Source organism: Ptychodera flava, chromosome 11 (genome assembly GCF_041260155.1).
Source record: "Ptychodera flava strain L36383 chromosome 11, AS_Pfla_20210202, whole genome shotgun sequence".
NCBI lineage: Eukaryota > Metazoa > Hemichordata > Enteropneusta > Ptychoderidae > Ptychodera > Ptychodera flava.
Window position 1 is genome coordinate 21,626,829 of NC_091938.1, and position 20,818 is coordinate 21,647,646.

Below are 20,818 nucleotides of genomic sequence, written 5' to 3' on the forward strand. Positions count from 1 at the left end.
AAGAAACATGGCTTAGTGCAAGTGAATGTTTATTTCGAAAGTTTTGCAGTCAAGACGGGCGATGTCTGTAATTTAATTGCTAACATTTTCAAAGTGGCATTTTCTCAATTCCCGCGTCTGAACAAAGTCTGAACACGACACTTACAATACACGCTATAGTATCGTTGGTATTCATTCACTGCAATATTGAAATCGGCACAAAATGTGTGATGTTCTCTGACACTGACTACATTTGAAACACATGAGTTTTACCTGAAACTAAATACTGATAGGGCAAATGCTGTGGTCAAAATCATTTGTATACAGTGTATTTTATAATCACTCCGTAATTTCAGGCTAATCGGCGTGTCCATGGGGTACCGATAGTAGGATCATTATCACCACTGATACAGGGTAAAGTAACCGTTTTATCCCCCTTCTGCAGACAGAATTCTGCTTGCACCAGACAGGCTTGATCAACACTAAAATGGCCACGGGTGTAATACCTGTACGCAAGCATGTATTCCCTTTTCTGGCATTTGCAAATTTCTGATAATCATTTATTTGTACCGTAGTTCCATTAGGAAGCCTGGTATTAGATAAACACATAATTAATGATGGAATGATAAGTACATCGGTCATCAATTTTAATTTGAATAAATCTGAGACAAGCACCCTTTGTAATCTTCAAATTAAATTTCGGGTCGTCATATGAATGTTCTGAGAAGATTACAAAGTGAAGGCAAGTATCAAAAACAAACTGTCATAATTGAAAAAAAAACTAATCAAAGCATAAAAGGGAAGGGCCGGGCCAGACGATAATAATTGTGTCTGGATCAAATCTGAATCAGAACATCGCCGGGAGCCAGTGATGTATACCTGCATCTAAGTGGTAATAAGCAGAGTTGAACATTGCATATGTTTGAGCAATACACTCTTTAGACTGCAAAAATCACAGAACGCTTTTAATTTTCGCCATCGACAGTAATAACAACACTTCTGACATTGATTTTTGTTTGAAGATGATTAAAATTATATCATCGTCATCATATAATTTACCTAAGACTGGAAACGCTTACCATAAAGGCTTATAGTCCCACAGTATGTCAAAAAGATATTCCGGCGATGCTTAGTGCTATGTATGACTGCTTCCTCCTTGCAGTATAGGGAAAGGATGTTAGCAATCTATCTTAATGTTGGGTTCACTTTATAATCTTTGGCTGCGTATGAAAATAAATGCTGATTGAGAAATTATTTTTGTTATTCTTTGTTTGTGAATTATAATGCTAAGATTTCGAATATCGCATAATGACATCAAATCTGTAAAAAGTGCAATTTAGTTCTCAAAAAGCGAACTCCGAGGAGGCTAGACCTCTTTTCAATTTCTATGGAGAAATATAAGAGCAACATTTGGACCTAAACCTGTAAATACATATATAGGGAGTTGACCTTTGACATCCTGTGAAAACGGTAGACAGTGACACCTTGACAAAATACCCTGAATATTTGAAAGAAGAAACAAGCGCTTTTCCGGGATCTCAAAAAACTCCTTAAGATATGTTGGTTACGAACTATACTGCCACAAAACAATCTGCGTAGTTTCCTTCTGATTTAAGTTGGTCCATCATTAATACTAGACGTCATAAGTATATCTGATAGCAGATGTTACTGTTCATTTTAAACACGATGTGCAATTTTAACGAATGTTTATTCTATAAAGTCTGATGGCAAGTTTACAACAAGACAGCCCAAACAATGTATGTATCTTTTCATTTAATTCATTTACTGAGCTATCTTGCTTGTGCGCGTCGAAACAAAACTATTCTTGTGTTCTCTGATCGCAGGGCATTTGGTAAATTCAACCAGGTCTCGATGCGAGGATAGCCAGTCATCTACCTTGTCACCGACGCTCAGTTTGTCAACTTCCGTGCCTACACCGGCAAAAGTCAGTGGTTATTCCACCGGCGTCGGTAGCCTACACAATACCGACGGATCGTGTACTCTCAACGCCACACGCTTAAGACGAGGCACGTTGTTACGTGTGAACTATGGCAGCAGAGTGTTATTTGTCTGTCCGAACGGGACTGAAATTGCCTCTCCGTCTATTAGCGTTTGTACCGATGAAACCAGTGTGATCCCTTACAAGCGTTGTATTGGTAAGACTGGCAATATTTCCAATTTTTGTCTGGTTGAAATGTTCCGTAGCAACAACTTGTTCCGTCCAAGGCTGCATTCACTAATACTGGACGGGGAGGGCAGGAAATTAGAGGTGGACTTGAAAGTTCTGGGAGAGTGGATGGAAAGAGTTGCATTTGGTATAGGGTACATTACAATATTTTGCTTTCCTATTATTTCACATGTTTTGATTCAACAGTTTGAAAGTTGATTCAATAAAAGTTAGAAAGTAACATAACAATGATAACATAACAATGATAAAATAACAATGTCATCCAATGGCTCCAGTGTTAATAATAATTAGACAAATTCTGGAATCATTTTTAAAATTTCATAAGAGTTATTATATGAAAAAGTTCAAAATAGTATGAATACCATTTAAATTTCATTTGAAAAAAAAATACATCGTGTAAGAAGTCAAGAGGCTACAGCTGTTTATTGTTTTCAGTATTTTAATTCTATTTACCAACACCGTTACTCTACCATGCTATCTCAACTCTACAGTATACTGAAACACACATTATTCAACGTGCCAACGAGCCCCGTGTATGTATATACTATTGTTGATGATTGAATTAAGGTCCAGACTTAAATCCATATAGTCAACGATGCAAATGCATAGTACACATTCATAGACTGTGTTGGAAAGCTGAATACTGGTTAGTTCAAGATGCTACAGCAAGTAGAACAAGAAACTCTCGAGCTGATATATTGAACATAGGCAAAACCAAGATTATCAATTATCAATTTATACAGCTACTGGCCCTGTATATGCCATTAGAACGATAATAGGAGTGACAGTGACAGCACAGCCACTTTTATACTATCTCAGTATATGAGTGATTGAAATGCAAATTTTTGTTCAATTCAAGTCAATTCAATTCAATTTAATTCGACTTTATTCATTCCTTAAGGGCAATTCAGTTTGGCGGAAAACACACAAAATATCACAACTAAACAACAATTACTAGACTAAAACTAAAATACAGTAACAACACACAACGACCATTAAGACACATCATTTAGAAACCGCACAACGGTAGGGATAAAATAGTTCTTGAGTCGGTTTGTCTTGCAAACTGGATACTTAAAACGTCTTCCGGAAGGCAGCAGTTGGAATTCTGAATTTAAAATATGATCTGAATTCTATCACATAATATACACCACAAGAACTCCACAAGTGCCTGCTGCCCTGACTTGTTCCTTTATCTCTGCAAGCATAAAGGTACAAGACAAGCAAAATCGTCAGACAACTGTCATGTATTGAAAGTTCTCCATATAGTCATGTACTACAGGTACTATAACAATTGACAGTAGTACCATCAAAGGCCCTGCCACACACGCGTGATACAGAGCACCGTATATGCAGCATGAATTTGAAGCTCTGTTTACCGTGAATCTTGTACCCTCCTTGCTCATACAGACCTGTCTCACAGGGCTGTATTTGGGCATGACAGAGGTGAATTATTTCATGTTGTTTGCTGAGTCAGCAAATGCTTTGTATTGAAACATTGAGTCGTGCTTGGTGAAAAAATAGTGATCTGGCAAGAAGTGGCATAAACAAAACAGGGACCACTGAGAAACATTTAAAATTACTCTATGAGACAGAAGCTGTAAGGTAATTAAAGTATTTTGTGTTGGTCAATTATGGTATATTGTTACTTCTTTCTAAACCTCGCAAGAACACAAAATATGCAGCTTGTTAACTCAGCCTATGCAGGAAGAACTTTGATATTTACTGACAATTGAATTTTAAGAATATCTTCCATACATTTGTTTTGTTTATTGACCAGAGTACTCGTTCCTCTCCTTTTAGCATGTATTGAAACACCAAGCATTCGCCTACAATGTCATCACAACTCTAGCTGTATAGCCCCTATTTTTATTTAATATCTGAATTACTGTCCAGGCTAGTGCTAGTGAATATAATACCAACTGTTTACAAACCACCAACGTGTTCTTAAGTAGTAAAACAAGAAACTGTTGACATATAAAAGTGTAGCAAAATATCAGCAACAGTTTTGGCCTTTATAAAGGCAAAAAAAGGTGAAAGGTTAGTGTTACAGATGATGTCTATGCCCCTAATGTTTGTATTTCATTGGCAGACATCGACGAGTGCGAAAATGACCAACACCGTTGTGGCTTTAATTACAACTGTCACAATACAATCGGCAGCTACCAGTGCGTGTGTCGTGATGGATACAGAGAAGAGGGCGGTCAGTGTGTACCAGAGAGAGCTTTGTCGGCAAATGATGGCGTGGAGGATGAAAGTATGTGACAGTAAAAATTGAGTTAAATTAAACTTTCCCTCATAATACATAAAATTGTAAAATCCCGATTTCCCATGATAAATGTGCTTCGCTTGTTTATTCAGATCCGTGCTTGGCTTATTATTCAGATGTTTAAGCTAAGGCATTTTTGAACTTAACAAGGCTGGACTCAATAACTTAGCGAAAGCCATCTAAACATGTCCAGTTTTATTGATGACAAACGAGTGAAATTTTAACGAAAATAATTTTCTTACTTATTTTCAAATGGAGCTCCAGAAAATCACCTTTCGAATTCACAATTAAAATTTCTCATGTCACAAACAGGCGTTGGGGGTGAACACTGTCCAGAAAGCGACGATGGACAGTGGGAAAGAACACCAGCAAACCACTTTTCTTCATGGATTCCGTGCTCCGGCGATACATTGGGTAGGTTACTAAAACCGATGTACCTCTGATTTGATGTTTACTGCGCTCCCACCATGACATTGTTCAAACTTTAACTACGTTTAAGATGTCTATTTCCCCTTTCATCTCCTTAAGGCCACATCAGATGCAACTTTCTACATATTCGTATATTTTGTTTCATGAATCAGAGATGATTCCTAGGGGTTCCTAAAATACGTTGAAATACTCAACATTACGTTTAATCATACAGTATTTGGCTTGTCTACAAGTAAACAAACACTCCAAGGTGAATTTATACTGTTACATTCACTTGTTATGCCAATTTCGGCTACCTAATTGCGAGCTGTATCGACCTTATCTCTAATAGGAAATTTGAAGCTGGTTTCGATGGCGTCACGGTCGACCTGTAGCTGATGAAAACGACAGACAGCAATATCCCTTGTCAACAATCTGTAACAAGACACATCTCTTCAGGAAATTTGTATTTGTATTCGCTTGGTAGTGTTCATTCGAGGACTTATTCTGTTTAATTCCAGGGTTAATGAGACGATTCTGTGACGCTGAGGGTGAATGGAACAATCCGGACACAACTGAATGCAAGACAAGGGAACTTGTGGATTTGGCGGAAAAGGTTCGTCCATTAAATTTTCTTTCCCTCACTAACGGATCATACAAGCTAATTGAAAATAAAAATGCAAAAAGGAGAATTAAAAACCACGAAAAGGAGATCCAAATATACAAACAACCAATCACATGTTTCGACCATTTAACTGTAGGTAATGCAAACCAGCGATGCAGGCGATGCAGTGGCTATTGTGGAATCCCTTGCTCACTCCTCGACATCACACAGCGCCATCTACGCGGGTGATATGGTGCTCATGTCTGAAATGTTGGTGAACTTGGCAGTGATAGTTTCCTTCTTTGAGGACGTGAACTTGAATGACACAGAAAAGTACATCGAGGTAAATATACTAAGGACGTCAGAAGATTCGTCTCTGCTTTTCTTATGTAGTTTGCAAGACCTAAAAAATTGCAAGTTCTTTTGTTCACAAGTAAGAAGGGACAGTGCACGTACATTTGATATCAATTTTACATTCAGCCTCTACCTTGTGTTCTGAGACTAACTGTTAATGAATTTTCACTACAATTGTTTCTTCTTTGTTTCAATTCTCACGGGAATGTTTAGTTCGAAAGCAATCTCGGTAGACTTTTTTAGGTACTAACCAAGATTTCCTTCACAGCTTTTCACGGAAGATGTTTGCCGACTCCTAGCCAAAGATCACGAACAGGTTTATCTTTTCCTTCTTTATAAAGGGTCATATCAGGCAAATGAAGACTTTTCTTAAAACTATATTCCATATGAAGTGGTGATGGTTGATTTGTCAACTCTGTCTTATCTCAATGTCAGTTATTGCTTCCGTTGCTTTTGAGGTATTACGCCCCTTGAAGGTGAAAGACTTAAATTTTTGCTCAAACTTCTCTCAATGAAACTTTCAACCTAACTCTAACCCTCCAAATCAAGAATTGAAAACTGGGGTCACCGTGCAAAGTTTGGAACTAGATAAATTACCTTATATTTCCCGATATTTGACATTCAAAATGACCGCCGTCCCTGTGTTAACTCTGTGGGGGAAATAAAATGTTCGGTTTTCATAAAAATAAGACGGTTAAAAAGTCTTATAAGTCAAAGAGCTTTAAAGTGAACCAAGGCAAGGGGTAGAATGATCAGAAAAGAATCGTAAAAATGTGAGAGTCTGAATAGCTTTCCCAATTGAGAAATAATTAGGGGCCCAAGCCTACCGGCTGGGCCCCTATTGGTTTTATAGGAGTTCAATATTCTTCTTCTTCTTCTTCTTCTTCTTCTTCTTCCGCTCTTTTTTGTCGACCTAGAACTCAATCACCGCTTACCGCAAACTTCTGAAACTTGCAGGGCTAATAGGTACCTATGAGATCTCGTGCACCTGGGTATAGAAATTTCGAATAGTCGCGCGACCTGGCGGCCATATTGGATTTGCGAAAAATACCGATTTAATTTTAAAAATCTTCTTCTCCAGAACCAACACACAGATTTAGCTGAAATTTTAGTCATGTCATCCTAGAGTGATCTCTTTCAAGTTGCGAAAGACGTTTGGATCGGTCACGTGATTTGGCCGCCATCTTGGATTTTACGAAAATCGCAATTTAATCATTAAAAATCTTCTTCTCCAGAACAAACACACCGATTTAACTGAAATTTTACTCATGTCATCCTTAGAGTGATCTCTTTTAAGTTTGCGAAAGACATTTGGATTGGTCACATGATTTGGCCGCCATCTTGGATTTTATGCGCATATCTAATTCTGAGCCAGCCAATAGAGCTAGAGGTCTGATTTTTGGTATATAGGGATAACTTAGCAATACAATTTTTTTGACAAAATGTCACGTGACCTCGATGACCTTTGACCTTGAATATACGTATATGTCCATAACTCAGTAACCACAAGTGCTACACCCTTCATATTTGGTATGATGGGAGACCTTATGACACCACATCCTGTACCTCATTAATTATGCGCATATCTAATTCTGAGCCAGCCAATAGAGCTAGAGGTCTGATTTTTGGTATATAGGCATAACTTAGCAATACAATTTTTTTGACAAAATGTCACGTGACGTCGATAACCTTTGACCTTGAAAATACGTATATGTGCATAACTCAGTAACCACAAGTGCTAGACCCTTCATATTTGGTATGATGGGAGACCTTATGACACCACATCCTGTACCTCATTAATTATGCGCATATCTAATTCTGAGCCAGCCAATAGAGCTAGAGGTCTGATTTTTGGTATATAGGCATAACTTAGCAATACAATTTTTTTGACAAAATGTCACGTGACCTTGATAACCTTTGCCCTTGAAAATACGTATATGTCCATAACTCAGTAACCACAAGTGCTACACCCTTCATATTTGGTATGATGGGAGACCTTATGACACCACATCCTGTACCTCATCAATTATGCGCATATCTAATTCTGAGCCAGCCAATAGAGCTAGAGGTCTGATTTTTGGTATATAGGCATATCTTAGCAATACAATTTTTTTGACAAAATGTCACGTGACCTTCATGACCTTTGACCTTGAATATACGTATATATCCATAACTCAGTAACCACAAGTGCTACACCCTTCATATTAGGTATGATGTTTGACCTTATGACACCACATCCTGTACCTCATTAATTATGCGCATATCTAATTCTGAGCCAGCCAATAGAGCTAGAAGTCTGATTTTTGGTATATAGGGATAACTTAGCAATACAATTTTTTTGACAAAATGTCACGTGACCTCGATGACCTTTGACATTGAATATACGTATATGTCCATAACTCAGTAACCACAAGTGCTACACCCTTCATATTAGGTATGATGTTTGACCTTATGAGACCACATCCTGTACCTCATTAATTATGCGCATATCTAATTCTGAGCCAGCCAATAGAGCTAGAAGTCCGATTTTGGTATATAGGGATAACTTAGCAATACAATTTTTAGGACAAAATGTCATGTGACCTCGATGACCTTTAACCTTAAATATAGTATATGTTCATAACTAAGTAACCACAAGTGCTACACCCTTCATATTTGGTAGGATCTTATCATCTTAAGTTTAATCTCTTTCAAGTTTGCAAACTGCATTTCGATCAGTCACATGTTTGGCCGCCATCTTGGATTTTTCGTACAACATGCAATAGCTAGTGAAACACATAGTAAATATGAGATGATGTTTAAAATCCTTCTTTTCCAAGCTTCAATTTTGCACATAATATCATCACTGCAAAAAGTTTAAACCATGTTATCCGCTTGGGCCCCGCCAATGCTGCTTGCAGCTTTAATTTGTTCTTGGTTTCTTTCTCTTCCTAAGATACTTGGGCCAAATAAAGGCATAGTTACATTATTTGCTGCCCTTGAATCAGTTGGCAAGACTATCTACGATTTTATGTCAAGGTCGGGACGGGAAGTTGCCACGTCCTGTGGTATACTTGGTAAGTTCAGTGAATTAACAATTTACGAACATGAAGCACCTAATTATGTGCCACTTCTTTCCCCGGTCATTGGTATCGCCCTTTGATTGCTTACATTTTGTCTTTTGAATTTAGTTTTAATGACTGACGATGACTCTGACCGACAGTAACCCCTACACGTGATGCATCGTGAGAATGATCTCCCCTTATTTACCGGACCTTTTGAAGTAACCGTTCATCCTCCTTTAGTGAATGTGTCGTTTAAACAACTGCTAAGCAATGGCGATAGATTCCTTCAGCCTGTTTGACATTGTTTTTAGATAGGAGCGACCTTCCTCAAGATACATGCATACCAAAGTCATGACAATATGCAGATTTTGAGACGATTTACTTTAGACAGACACTCCTTTGCTACACACTTCTACGCACTTCTTTGCTTAATAGACACTGAGATGTGGACGCTCTAAGACTTCGACATACTGACTTCAGTGAGAAGCCCAGTCCGTTTGACTGTGGTGGACCACGTCTTTGTAAAAGCCGACCTTTCTAGACATTGTAATCATGTCGAAGTGTAAAGATTAACTATTAAAGCGACCCATGGTGTACCACTCACCTGTATGTGCTATATTACCAAGCTCTTGGTGTACGAGCAACCGGACTACATAGCACCGACAACCACGAATAATATAGATACTGGGACGATCACAACCCAAACTACCACTCGACAACGCCACATGACAGTATTTCCGAAACTTAACATTTGTATTTCTCTGATTGTCACCACGACAGATATCAACGGAATCTTCTTCGAGCCGAACAGTAACCTGGTTGTCGGGTCTAGAAGAATAGAACAGCCAGCTAGGCGACGACGGTCTATAAAATGGAACAGTACAGAAGCCTCGAACAGCTATGTGTATTTGTCTCAGGAGACACTAGAAAAGCTACATTCTGCTAGGTCCGAAGGTTAGTTTGCTACGAGAATTGTTGCACGCATTTGTATACGTGTGTCTGTTGAGTGTATGTCTGTATGTCTGTCTGTCTGTCTGTATGTATGTATGTATGTATGTATGTATGTATGTATGTATGTATGTATGGTACGGTATGTATGTATGTGTGTATGTATGATTTTTTGTATTCGAATTCGTGGATATCTGATAACTATGCCGTTTTATTCTACTGTCAACCTACAGATAGGCCACTCGCTGTAATACCGTACATCTATAGCAATGTAGAAGACATTTTACCGACGGACTTAATATCCGAGAGGTCAGTAATATGCCTACAACAGTATAATAGTATGTGAGCATGATCAAAAATATGCGATGCAAGTGTACTGTATTTTCGACCCCGCATTTACCAATCCAGTGACGTCATAAAAGAGCAATACTGTTGATGACAAGGATGAGCAGACGCATTATTCATGCACGAAATTATAATCTATGCTAAACGTATTTAATATTCAACAGCATAACTCATTGCAGACTGGAAGATCCGTCGCTCGAGGGCGCTCTTTACGGTCCAGGAAGGGACCGTAGGGAGAGTCCTCGAGCGACTGTTTTTTCAGTCTAAACTCATTGAAGCTTGTCTAGCCCCTTCACTTTCTGTCTAAAGCATTCTAGAGATATCTATGAATCGCACATGTTAAGGGAGCAGTCGCTTTTTACCGGGAGGGGTTGGATGGATGGAAATCAGGGGGTGACATTTACAAAACCGATTTTTGGGGGAGGTCAAATTTTAGAAATTTAATTTGGAGGGGATCGCTTTTTGCATTTCCTTTGTAGTTAAGTTCCACCGACCCCTCTCCCCGTAAAAACAAATGCTCCCTAACTCTTACATTTGATCCCGCTACCGATTACAATGTGGAGGTCGAGGGTTATGCCTGAATGACTGAACAACTTATATTGGCAGTGAACAGTAAAGTGTTAAGATTAACGTTTCTTTCCTTACGTGTTGTTAGTAAGTCATGTAGTCAGAGCGATAAAGCATTGCGTTGGTGATCGGTATCTCTCGTCCCTCTGTTTTTATTTTGTCCTTGATAACTGACACCTTGACCTCTAGGTCACCAGGGCAATATTGGGTGAATTCTGTGACGGCTGTCAAGAGAAACAAGAAAGTAAACACACCGGTAATATCAGTGTCAGTCTATCCAAAACAGGAAGAAGTTATTGATTTAGACGTTCAAATGAGATTCTTTGAAAAAGAGGTAAGTTCTTTTTTACTATACCTATGCCAAGACATGTTACGTTCACATCACCTAATAAAGAATAAATGTTTAATGCCATACACCGATATATTTATAGACAATTATTTGTATTGAATGAAGGAATGCTTATTGACTTATGTCTCCTCTTTTCAGGAAGGATATGCTCCAAGATGCTTGAACATGAAACCAGGAACTGACCATGGGTAACATTAGCTATGGAATTTATTCCCTAACTTTCCTTATTACACAATTTTAAGCCTTAATTTCAGATATAGCTAAATGCCCTCAACTAGAATTTCGCGAACGACGTCGCTATTTTCATGACCGCGTCATTGTTCACCTTTGCACGATTTTAACAGGAACAATTGCTTTGTGACGATTGCTGAGAGAATGCCTTTATTTCCGAACATATGGATTTTTTGTCGTTTATTTGTAGGCGATAACGAGTAAGGGTTTACAGACGCGCGGCTGCTAGCCAAATATATGTGACGACAAAGAAAAACAAACGAGATTTGGAGTGAGAATGGCTGACATTCAAACGCAGACGACACCACATTCGTCTTTTTATACATGCAGAATATGGAGTACCATCGGCTGCAAAGTAACTCACAGTGGCGAACGCGACATCTTAGACTACGTGGAATGCAAGTGTAACCGCGTTGGTACGTTTGCCGTCATTATGACCATGGGAAGGGAACCGAAGGTATGTATGTATTTGTGCACGATAAGTTCAAACCTCGTCTGTAAAAATGAGAGCCTTGTCAGTAGCAGCTATTTAAAAAAAAGATGATTGTTGCGTTTACCTAAGGTCATAAAAGCGTTTTGATTTTCCGGCCAAAGTGTCTAACATTGTACTCGCGAAAAATCAAATTTTGTAAATACTGCTAACATCGTTTAAAGAAGTTTTCCCGTCTATCGACTCACTCTTTTGGAAAAACCCTGGAAGAGTTAATACTTGATCAACAAACCCTTCTATCCGATTACTCGTGTCCATGAAGGTAATATTGAGCTCTGAGATGCAAATTTTAAATGAAAACCATATCTGCAGATTGCTGATTAAATCTGTTAGCAACACTTACCATCCCAAACCCCATCCGTTTACATTGTTCTAACCTCTTTTAATTGTTTCTGAGAAATCAATGTACTTTTTTCGCAGCCATTTCTCGAAGCTGCTGCTGTACCGATATTGACAATGTCCTGCATCTTGTCGATGCTGTTTGTCACAATAAGTTTATTCGCTGTGTGCATTGCTAGGTAAGTGCTTACAATAATTCATCCAACAGAGTTGCACGCATGAGCAGAAAGTTAAGTCAACTCCGGTCATTTTTCGATATGCACTCAATAACCCCTTTCCCAACAATATATAGTAGCGTCTTCTCAGAATATGTATTCTTTCTTTTCAAAGAGACAACTTAAAATCAGATTTTAACTTAGAATATCAAGTGAACGTATGCCAGACATTACAGCTTTGAGCAAATTGGTTTTTAAGTACAACGCCTGTCAAATTCTCGCTAGCTAACTTTCGCTGGTATAAAGCTTATTGTACCGCCAAGAACATGCAGAAAATTTACCTTTATCTGTTTTAGTAAGAGGATATGAAATGTAATTTTCACAGTTGAAGAAAACAAGGACAATTTTGTATTTTAAATATTTGCAAAGTTTTCGAGAATGCCAAAATTGTAGATGTTTATCCTTGACAATTATTCTAATTATTTTCAAGGTGTGTATCATGCACGACTTTCTTCCGGAATAAACATTGCTTTTCCCAGATGTTGGTCATGGATATCGATCAATTGTGAAGCAAATTCAGCATATGATGAATGCCCACAGTTCACCAGTTAACATACAGTTCACCAAGGTTTTGCCGACTAAACTTTGATCGGCTGCAATTCTCCTTCATTAATATGAAGCTGCTTCAGCCGCGGTCACAAGTGTCGCTACAACCGCCATGATTTTAAAATATTTGAAATACACACAGGATGTTGGAATACGTAGTGTGTTTAGCAATAGGCCCGTTGAATTGTTCCCATGCGTACAGCCGCAGACGGGACTACCGCTGTTTAAGTGATTTTAATCATCACGTTTTAAATCACACGTCATTGTCAGACTGAGTTCACAATTTTGCTTGTATTCATTGTAATAAAAAGTTACAGTGCTCTGCATGAAAGTGTATCTGTAAAGTTCTCACTTATGATTTATTGTTGGAAGAATTTTATCTATTTATAACAAGGAGTCTATATGCTTGTGCACTGTATCTTTCTCAATAGTCTTTATCTTCTAGGCTACAGTGTTTGACTCATAGCAAATGTAGCAAATGACGTTTTTCAATGCTTGAACATTTTAATTGCATACATAAATAGTTTTGCTGAAGGTATGAGATAACTATCAGTAACTGGCCCTCTAGAGTCTCCAACACGTGCATCATGAAGGCTGGGTCTAATGACAAGTGAAGATTCTTGTGATGTAATTAACTTCAAGAAAATGACAGCCAAAGTAGCAATGGTTTGCTTGTACGTCTGGTGTTTCGCAGTTTTCTAGTTCAACTTCGTTTTCAGCCTTATAATTGAAAGAAAAGATTTCATTGTAACGAAAATTTATCCTGTAGTATAATTTCTCTTCTTGTGTCTTATAAAAGTGTCTTATGCTCTGTACAAAGGCTGACATCGGACTTCTATGTGGTACTGGCACAGGCAATTCTGTCGTTTGCTTTCTTCCCGACACTGGTTGCCGTTGATGCTCTCTCCAATACTTACGGCATAAAGGATGAGGTATATTTATTAAACTCGCTACTCATTATGTGTCTAAGATACACTTGTCACTGTACGAGTAGTGCCCAATGTAATGTTATTGAAAGCTATCGATATCGACAATGCATGTCCTTATTTGCCGCAGGACCAGTAGAATTGTGATTAACGTTTATACTTTTTAGAATGAAAAGGCCAAGTGCAGGAATATTGGTGCTTTGCTGTGTAATTGAAAACCTGCCATGATATTATCCATGAATTCCAAAAAATGTATTATTTTATATTTCTCTTGGTTGCAGCAATCGTGTGGTTTGAGGGCGTCCTTTGGTCGTGTTGCACTGCTCAGCAACGCTTTCTGGATGATGAACCTTGGTCTTCAGTTTTTCATTCGTCTCAAGTACTACTTATACCGAAGTACACGAGCTAGGTGATCAAAAATATGCATCTTTCCCATGTTTTTCCACTTTTATAAGACAAACGTCTTTCTGAAAAACTTTCAAGCAGCCTTTTATGATATTACAGTATGCATAGCTACGGAATATTACGATAAATCTTGTATTATTTGAAATCGAATGTAGATCTCTCCGTGGCATGAGAATTCGAAGTCTGCTTGGCGTGTTTTCTCCATAAGTCCACTTGGTGGCGCCCTTCTGTGTTCCCAGATAATCCAAAGGAACAAATGTGACAAGGACCCGTCCGGAGTCTGGTTTTATAAAACAATTTCTAATTGCTATTGTATCATAGAGTGAACTTTTAGCGAAGGCTTATTCACATTTTATTTGTTGACCCCGACTATATTTGCACGATCTTACAAAGATTGTTACCTACTTTTTCAGAGTCTTTTACGTCGTTTGTGGCTGGGTGATACCTTTTGTAGTCCTTGCGTGCCAGATTGGAGTGTTACATACCCATCGCGATCGGAACAGGTAAGAGAATACAATCTTGCGCATGGTACATTTATAACTTTTAATAAAATATTTTTCTTCAAAAATGTCGTACGTATAATTGTGTCCAAACACTTACAGTCTTGTCTTGTAATTTTCAACTTGTATTATTCTTTGAAATATCGTCTTGAGTGACGACTAAATCAATATTTTACATTTTAGATACAACTGCCCGGATGTTACCTCTTCGGTTGGTTTGTATTTCATAGACGTAACGGCTCTCTTTATTTCAGTGGTACGTATGCTTGTAGTTATTGGCGACAGATATTGAAATAAAACACCATTTAACAGTGGCCTGCCCTTTCGATATTTACATCACTATTTCTCAGAATAAACCATCCTTTGGCGTTTATTTATGGTTTGTATTGTGAATACTATTTGACATACATGACTATGATGAATTTTTGCTATTTAAAAAAAAAACACCTTTGGAATTATGTTTTCAAATTTCCAATATTACAAAACACGTGACACACTGAATATCCCTTTATCGACGTATTTAGAGGAATAGTATCTACCTTTTCCTGAATTCAGCACTTATAATCACATCAAATGCCAGTTGTTTTAAAAGTTTGCCCTTGGCAATGATTTCAAGAAATTTTAATTAAAGAGTGACTTTTTACCCAACAATTATCCGAGAATATGAATACATACTATTTCGTTCGCAAAAGCAATCAGCTTCGAAATCCACACTCGTACAGGTCAGATTAAATGCGCCATTTAAAGTCTGGGAGGGATACTCTGCAGTTGCATAGCTTTTAGGTGTCCTCTCATACCGTTATGCATTTCCACATTCTAGGCAACGTTGGTGGTATACTGCCGCGCCTATCGCTTGCTGGCTGAACTGATCAAACTCTTTCGGGGACCTGAGGAGGAGATACTGAGGTAAGCGATTCTCGTGTTGTCGTTTTTTTCTGTATAATTGGAGAACAGGGTTTGGGAATCTCAACATTTTGCATTTTTGTCTGGCCTACAGCCTGGGTAGACATTTTAAAAGCATTTTAAATGATTCATCGTTTTCATTGAATTGTAGTGGGAAGATGCAATCCGCCTTCGTATTACATTTAATATTCATTGTCACTGGAATTGCAAATTTTGCTGTTAGCATGATTGAAGACCCAATAATTTTTACTGTATGCCTTGGCGTGCTGCATTTTTGCGGAGGTAAGATTTGGTTTTTAGCTTCCGGTTGCCATAGATGAATATGGCAAAAGCAACGAATTGGTTGATATACCTATGCAGTGTCTGTCTGTCTGCCTGTCTTCCTGTGTCTCTGTTGGTATGTTTGCGTTCGTCTGTTTGGCAGTCTCTCCGTCTACACAAATTTGATGATGGGTCAAGGAGGGATATTGCGAAGTTAGTGTTATGGGTCCAAAATATGTAATAAGCATAATAATGCAGATATTAAAATGCAAAACAAACCTAAATACCAAAACAACCAAGACGAGACCTTTTGCAAGTTTGCTAAAATAGTCCTACACATTTGAAGATCTATTATAGTTTGTTCAAGCCAAGTTGATCGTATGACTATTATACAAATGAACAAAATAAATCAGGTAAATTGGTCAAAAATCATAAACTTAGAACTTGATACTCACAGGTTGTATCTCATAGTGTGTTCACATTTCCGTATGAGGTACGTTCGTGCAAGTGTCTGGAATTTGTGTTTGATGTAATGTCGTCACAGCGTGACAAGAACCACAATCAAAATTGGTAAGGATACTCGCTATACAACAATGTTTGGTTCCCTATTGCACCAGGCAAAGAGATTGTATTATGTTCATGTTAGTTTGAGGGGATAAAGGTCTAGTTTTTGATAACATTAATCGTTAGTTAGCAATTAGCCAAGGTTGCACCGTTCTATGCATGATTCGTCCTATAGAATGCATACATACATGTGGCTTCAAGTAAATCTGCTTTACAGCAATAAGGTGACAGATGCAAAGCACGAGGCAAAACAAGATTCAAAATGCCGTCATTATCTCACGCGTCAGTCACAACGCGACACTCGTCAAGTATACCATAAAAAGAAACAAAATTTACATCTGCTATCTAATCATTTAATCTTCACTAAAATGTAACCTTTAGTTGTATGTTTCAATATCCACCATTGTAATAACTAACGTCAAGGTGGACGAGACAGCGTCTCAATGTAATTTCTCTCTATGGAAAAGTAGTCATTACTTCGATTTCTATTTTCAGGGTTCTGTCATCTATCTTGGATTTTTCGCGACGAATAGCGAGGTTGGTAATTGAAATCACAAAATACATTTTTGTTGCTATACATAAATATAGCGAATTGGAGCTGGAATAAAAGTTCAATATTTCTGGCCGTCTCACTCGCACACTCGCTTCCACCTTTCCACATTCGAGTTAGAGCTAGCTAAATTACAAGTCAAAAGACACATACCACTCGTTTTCATAAAGTATGCATTTATCTGTGAATGCCACATACAACCTGCAGATATGCTCATGTTGTTCAAGGCAGACTTCAAAATTTAAGCCCGTAGTATTGATGAATAGAGTGAAAATTGGTTATATAGAATTGCTTCAAACCTACTGTTACAGTTTTTGAGTCGATGGGTTACATTTAATACACTCATACATCTACTCGTGTTTTTCGATGGCAAAGTATCGCATTTGCAAGAACACCTTTGCAACACTGTCAGGGCGCTTTGCGGCAGCTCGAGATCACTGTTTGCTCCTTATCTCCGTTATCTTTTGCAAAAAGAATGGCCTTTATCCACCCTGTTCATATATCGCTTTGTCAGGGAATTAGATTATATTTTTATATATATTTAATTCTTTAGAGAGTTTAGCAAGTTACAAGTGATGCATCTAACTGTAATAAATATGGCCAAGTGTCTCAAATTTCTGTGTTGAACTTCTTCATTCAAAATGTTTCAGACGGCAAATAAGCATCTTCAGTAGTATCATCAGGCACCACGCTGCTATAAACAAAAGACACAGCTATATCTGTCAACTGTCCATCAACATGCAGTCTTCGTCAGAATCCAGAACAGGTTTACTGAGCCCTGTGCACCCCTCTTTGTTATTTCTCTAGCTGGTCATTGTCTTGAGAGCTCGATATTTCGAAGATGACGAAGAGCACAGACAGGCGTTGGAAGACTTTGAGGCTGAAGATTCTCACAGATTTCAGATCCAGAAAGAAAGGGTGAAAAACGAAGCCAAAGATGGAAAAGGATTGAGTTCAACGCTGCAATTGAATGAACATGCAATGGTAAGTGGCAAACTGTGAAGTGGCAAAGCACTCTGCAAACTTGAGAAGTTAAGTTTCGCAAGAGTTGTGCTCATCCGTTATGCTTCCCTAGCTATTCGTAATAATCCAATTGTAACACCATACAATGTCAGCAATGTCGACCATTCTCTGGCAACCATACGTTTCTGTCGCACATTAACTTCAAGTTGTTTTACGATGTGTATGCAGGAGAATTTTCCAAAAAGTACGTACCTTAATAATCGTTTCAAGCAAACAAATTACAGATTACCAATTGTCTGCTCAGACACACCATTCACATGATATTTTGGCTTCCGTGCTTCGCAGGTCCAGTCCAAGACAGGACAGATACGGTATAGGAATAACGATAAAAAGAACGAGGTAACCAATCAACATGATGACATGGTAATGGAAGATATCTGTTAAATAGTTCCTTGCCTCACCGATGTGTATACTACTGGTAGCCTGGTCTATGATAGCACCTAGTTTATCAGCATTAACCCATTTGCAACTAAAACGGAAATGTAATTGTAAAGATGAGAGATATTGTTCAGATTGTAAATATTGTTGGAGCTGCATTGTGATCTTAATCCCGGTTCATGTATGCAACACAGGGGGACAAAAGTTGCGGGGTTGACAACATTGTCATTATTGTTTAATAAATATATGGTAGAAAAGGTTTTTCCTTCATTGAAGTTGTATTATCCAAGATTTGATAGTTTAAATGAAAGAGATAGGTTTTTAGTTCTCAAATGATAAGCTGTCTCGCATGAAATGTATTACAAACGCTATGCTTCCCCCAGTAGCTGCAGGTCAAAACATTGACAACAATGTTTTATGCAATGTTTACCTTTGTTCTTGTTATATTGCACTTTCTGAAGTGTGTTGTTATGCAATGCAGTGTTGTCATTTTTAATCTGTAAAACAAGTACAGCTCCTTCTTCTTCTGTCGCCAATATTAGGAAAATACAGAGTATTAGCCTGTAAAGATAATGCATCGTGTACAATATGGTATTGTTCATTGATAAATTCTACTCTGGACTAAAGTTCAATACAATTTCAAGAATGACATTGGTTTATATTGCACCAAAAGTTCATGTTGACGAGTTGAAGTCTCGGCACTTTTACATGGTTATGAGATTAGACTAAGATGATCTTCAGAAATACGAAGAAAACAACAACACAACGCTAGATAATACATCAAAACTTACAGCTAATATAACTCTGTAGTAATTTATTTATGTAAAATACTATATGTTTATCATTATTCTGGTTAATCGTATGGTAAGGGTAAAGGCAACACAGCATATCTAAACGGTGAACTTGGCTTTAAGCAACATGGAATATTAAAGCAAGTGTAAAGTGCAAGATCGTTTTGTCTTTTTGAATGTTGAAGGAGATATTTAACATCAAATTTTGCCGGATTCATGAGATAAACTCTCTCTGTAAAGTTGTATCCAAACCTTAGTATTGTGTTGTTAGCCGACAATAACAAATCGAAACAATACTTGTTAGTCTGTATCCCCTGCCATTGGTTTTCCGGATGCTTCATGTAAAGGACCAGGCCGTGGAGGGCGATGTTACTAACAGCGGAAAAATCTGTTCTGTGGCCAACATCGATGGGCGGCAGGTTGACAAGGAGGACAAAATCGTGAGAGTCAATTTCCCGGCCGCATCTGCTGCGCAGTAGAATTCTACTGCTACCAACTACTGCGCATGATCGAAAGAGCTTGATTGTGTGGATGTTTTCGTAATGGGCGCCTGTTGGCACTTTCTTTCGGCGCAGGTTTTGGTGACAGAATTTACTGCTGAAATTACGACCATCATTGAACACAACTACTATTGACTTGAGCCTAATAATGTCTGAAAGTGTTTGTCTTAAACAAATGATCAAAACATAAATAAACTAAAGCTTCCGATAATATTTTATTATAAAATGGTATATGTATGTTGTATATAACAAATACGATTTTGTGATGTGTTCTATTAAGTTGAAAAAATCAGACCAGCCGCGTGTCACAAAAAGTATATGAAATACTGTTTGTAAGTTTTCTGATTACATACAATGAAAAAGCAGTCTCAAAATAGCACAATCAAACTCAGACAAGTGGCTACTTAAAATGTTTCATTTTGGTTGACTAACGTTGGCAAAGACCCACAAATACACAACATTTTGAATTACATCACTATTTAAATTGGAAAGATATGGGACAATTGTTTATCGGAACGGAATCATCAATTCTATGAAATTCACCAAGCAAATATCGTACTTAAGTTAAAATTTACAAACTCTTTGGAACTGTTTTGAACTGCTACCGAATTAGAGTACCGGGACAGGAGATGACAAGAGTGAGAAAGAGGCCCGGGCTAGATCGAGAGACATGTCAGTGATGCAAGCGAGCAGATACATAGACGGACAGATGAAGGATAAACAATCGAATAGAAAGATGAGCAACAGAACGAATGTTACTGAGAGGAAATGGGAAAATTACACCAAATATAACAGTACATGCTTTGCTTTTACCTTAAATCTGTGAAGTCTACACAATTTCTAAATGTTGAGGACAGTATTCATGGGAAGACAATGGGGGTTCGTTTTCCTCGCTGCTGATTTTCTACTGGATAAAATATTGACCCTGGCGAATAGAACGAGAAGTCAAAGAAGACGAAAGACATACTGAATTGGCCTCATTACGTAACAATAGTTTAAAAGGCAGCTGCCGTGATTCGTACCGTCCTAGCAGTTTCATCGCTTCATAAATCGCAGAACAGACTGACCACTCTCTGTAGGTTTGATACGTTAACCGTACGTTTTATCGTTTCACTGAGTGTCTTGAATGGTCAGATAGTCA

The 20,818-nt window shown here is 38.0% G+C and overlaps 3 protein-coding genes across 3 annotated transcripts in view; all 3 read left to right on the top strand.

The window, feature by feature from the left end:
- Positions 1-4,769: 4,769 nt before the first annotated feature.
- Positions 4,770-20,818, top strand: part of LOC139143180 (uncharacterized) — a 59,917-nt gene continuing 43,868 nt past the window's right edge. The window contains exon 1 of the mRNA XM_070713312.1: positions 4,770-4,850. The gene's annotated coding sequence lies outside the window, so the exon portion shown is untranslated. The remainder of the gene's footprint in view (positions 4,851-20,818) is intronic.
- LOC139144412 (uncharacterized) overlaps positions 4,782-20,818 on the top strand; it is a 111,684-nt gene continuing 95,647 nt past the window's right edge. The window contains exons 1-8 of the mRNA XM_070715114.1: positions 4,782-4,850; positions 5,332-5,460; positions 5,606-5,791; positions 8,738-8,858; positions 9,627-9,800; positions 10,028-10,103; positions 10,896-11,040; positions 11,194-11,243. Coding sequence (XP_070571215.1) covers positions 4,782-4,850; positions 5,332-5,460; positions 5,606-5,791; positions 8,738-8,858; positions 9,627-9,800; positions 10,028-10,103; positions 10,896-11,040; positions 11,194-11,243 — 950 coding nt within the window. The remainder of the gene's footprint in view (positions 4,851-5,331; positions 5,461-5,605; positions 5,792-8,737; positions 8,859-9,626; positions 9,801-10,027; positions 10,104-10,895; positions 11,041-11,193; positions 11,244-20,818) is intronic.
- On the top strand, positions 11,564-17,881 carry LOC139143179 (putative adhesion G protein-coupled receptor E4P). The gene is made up of 10 exons (XM_070713311.1): positions 11,564-11,743; positions 12,197-12,294; positions 13,697-13,808; positions 14,084-14,211; positions 14,621-14,710; positions 14,891-14,963; positions 15,528-15,613; positions 15,762-15,892; positions 16,931-16,972; positions 17,793-17,881. The coding sequence occupies exons 1-9, from the start codon at positions 11,564-11,566 to the stop codon at positions 16,966-16,968; spliced, it is 936 nt and encodes a 311-aa protein (XP_070569412.1). The 3' UTR covers positions 16,969-16,972; positions 17,793-17,881.

Bases quoted from the DNA above. Each gene is read 5' to 3' on its own strand.
- LOC139143179 (XM_070713311.1), top strand. From the start codon at position 11,564: ATGGCTGACATTCAAACGCAGACGACACCACATTCGTCTTTTTATACA. The intron at 11,744-12,196 runs GTATGTATGTAT...CTTTTTTCGCAG, and splicing joins CCATGGGAAGGGAACCGAAG to CCATTTCTCGAAGCTGCTGC. The intron at 12,295-13,696 runs GTAAGTGCTTAC...CTCTGTACAAAG, and splicing joins TTCGCTGTGTGCATTGCTAG to GCTGACATCGGACTTCTATG.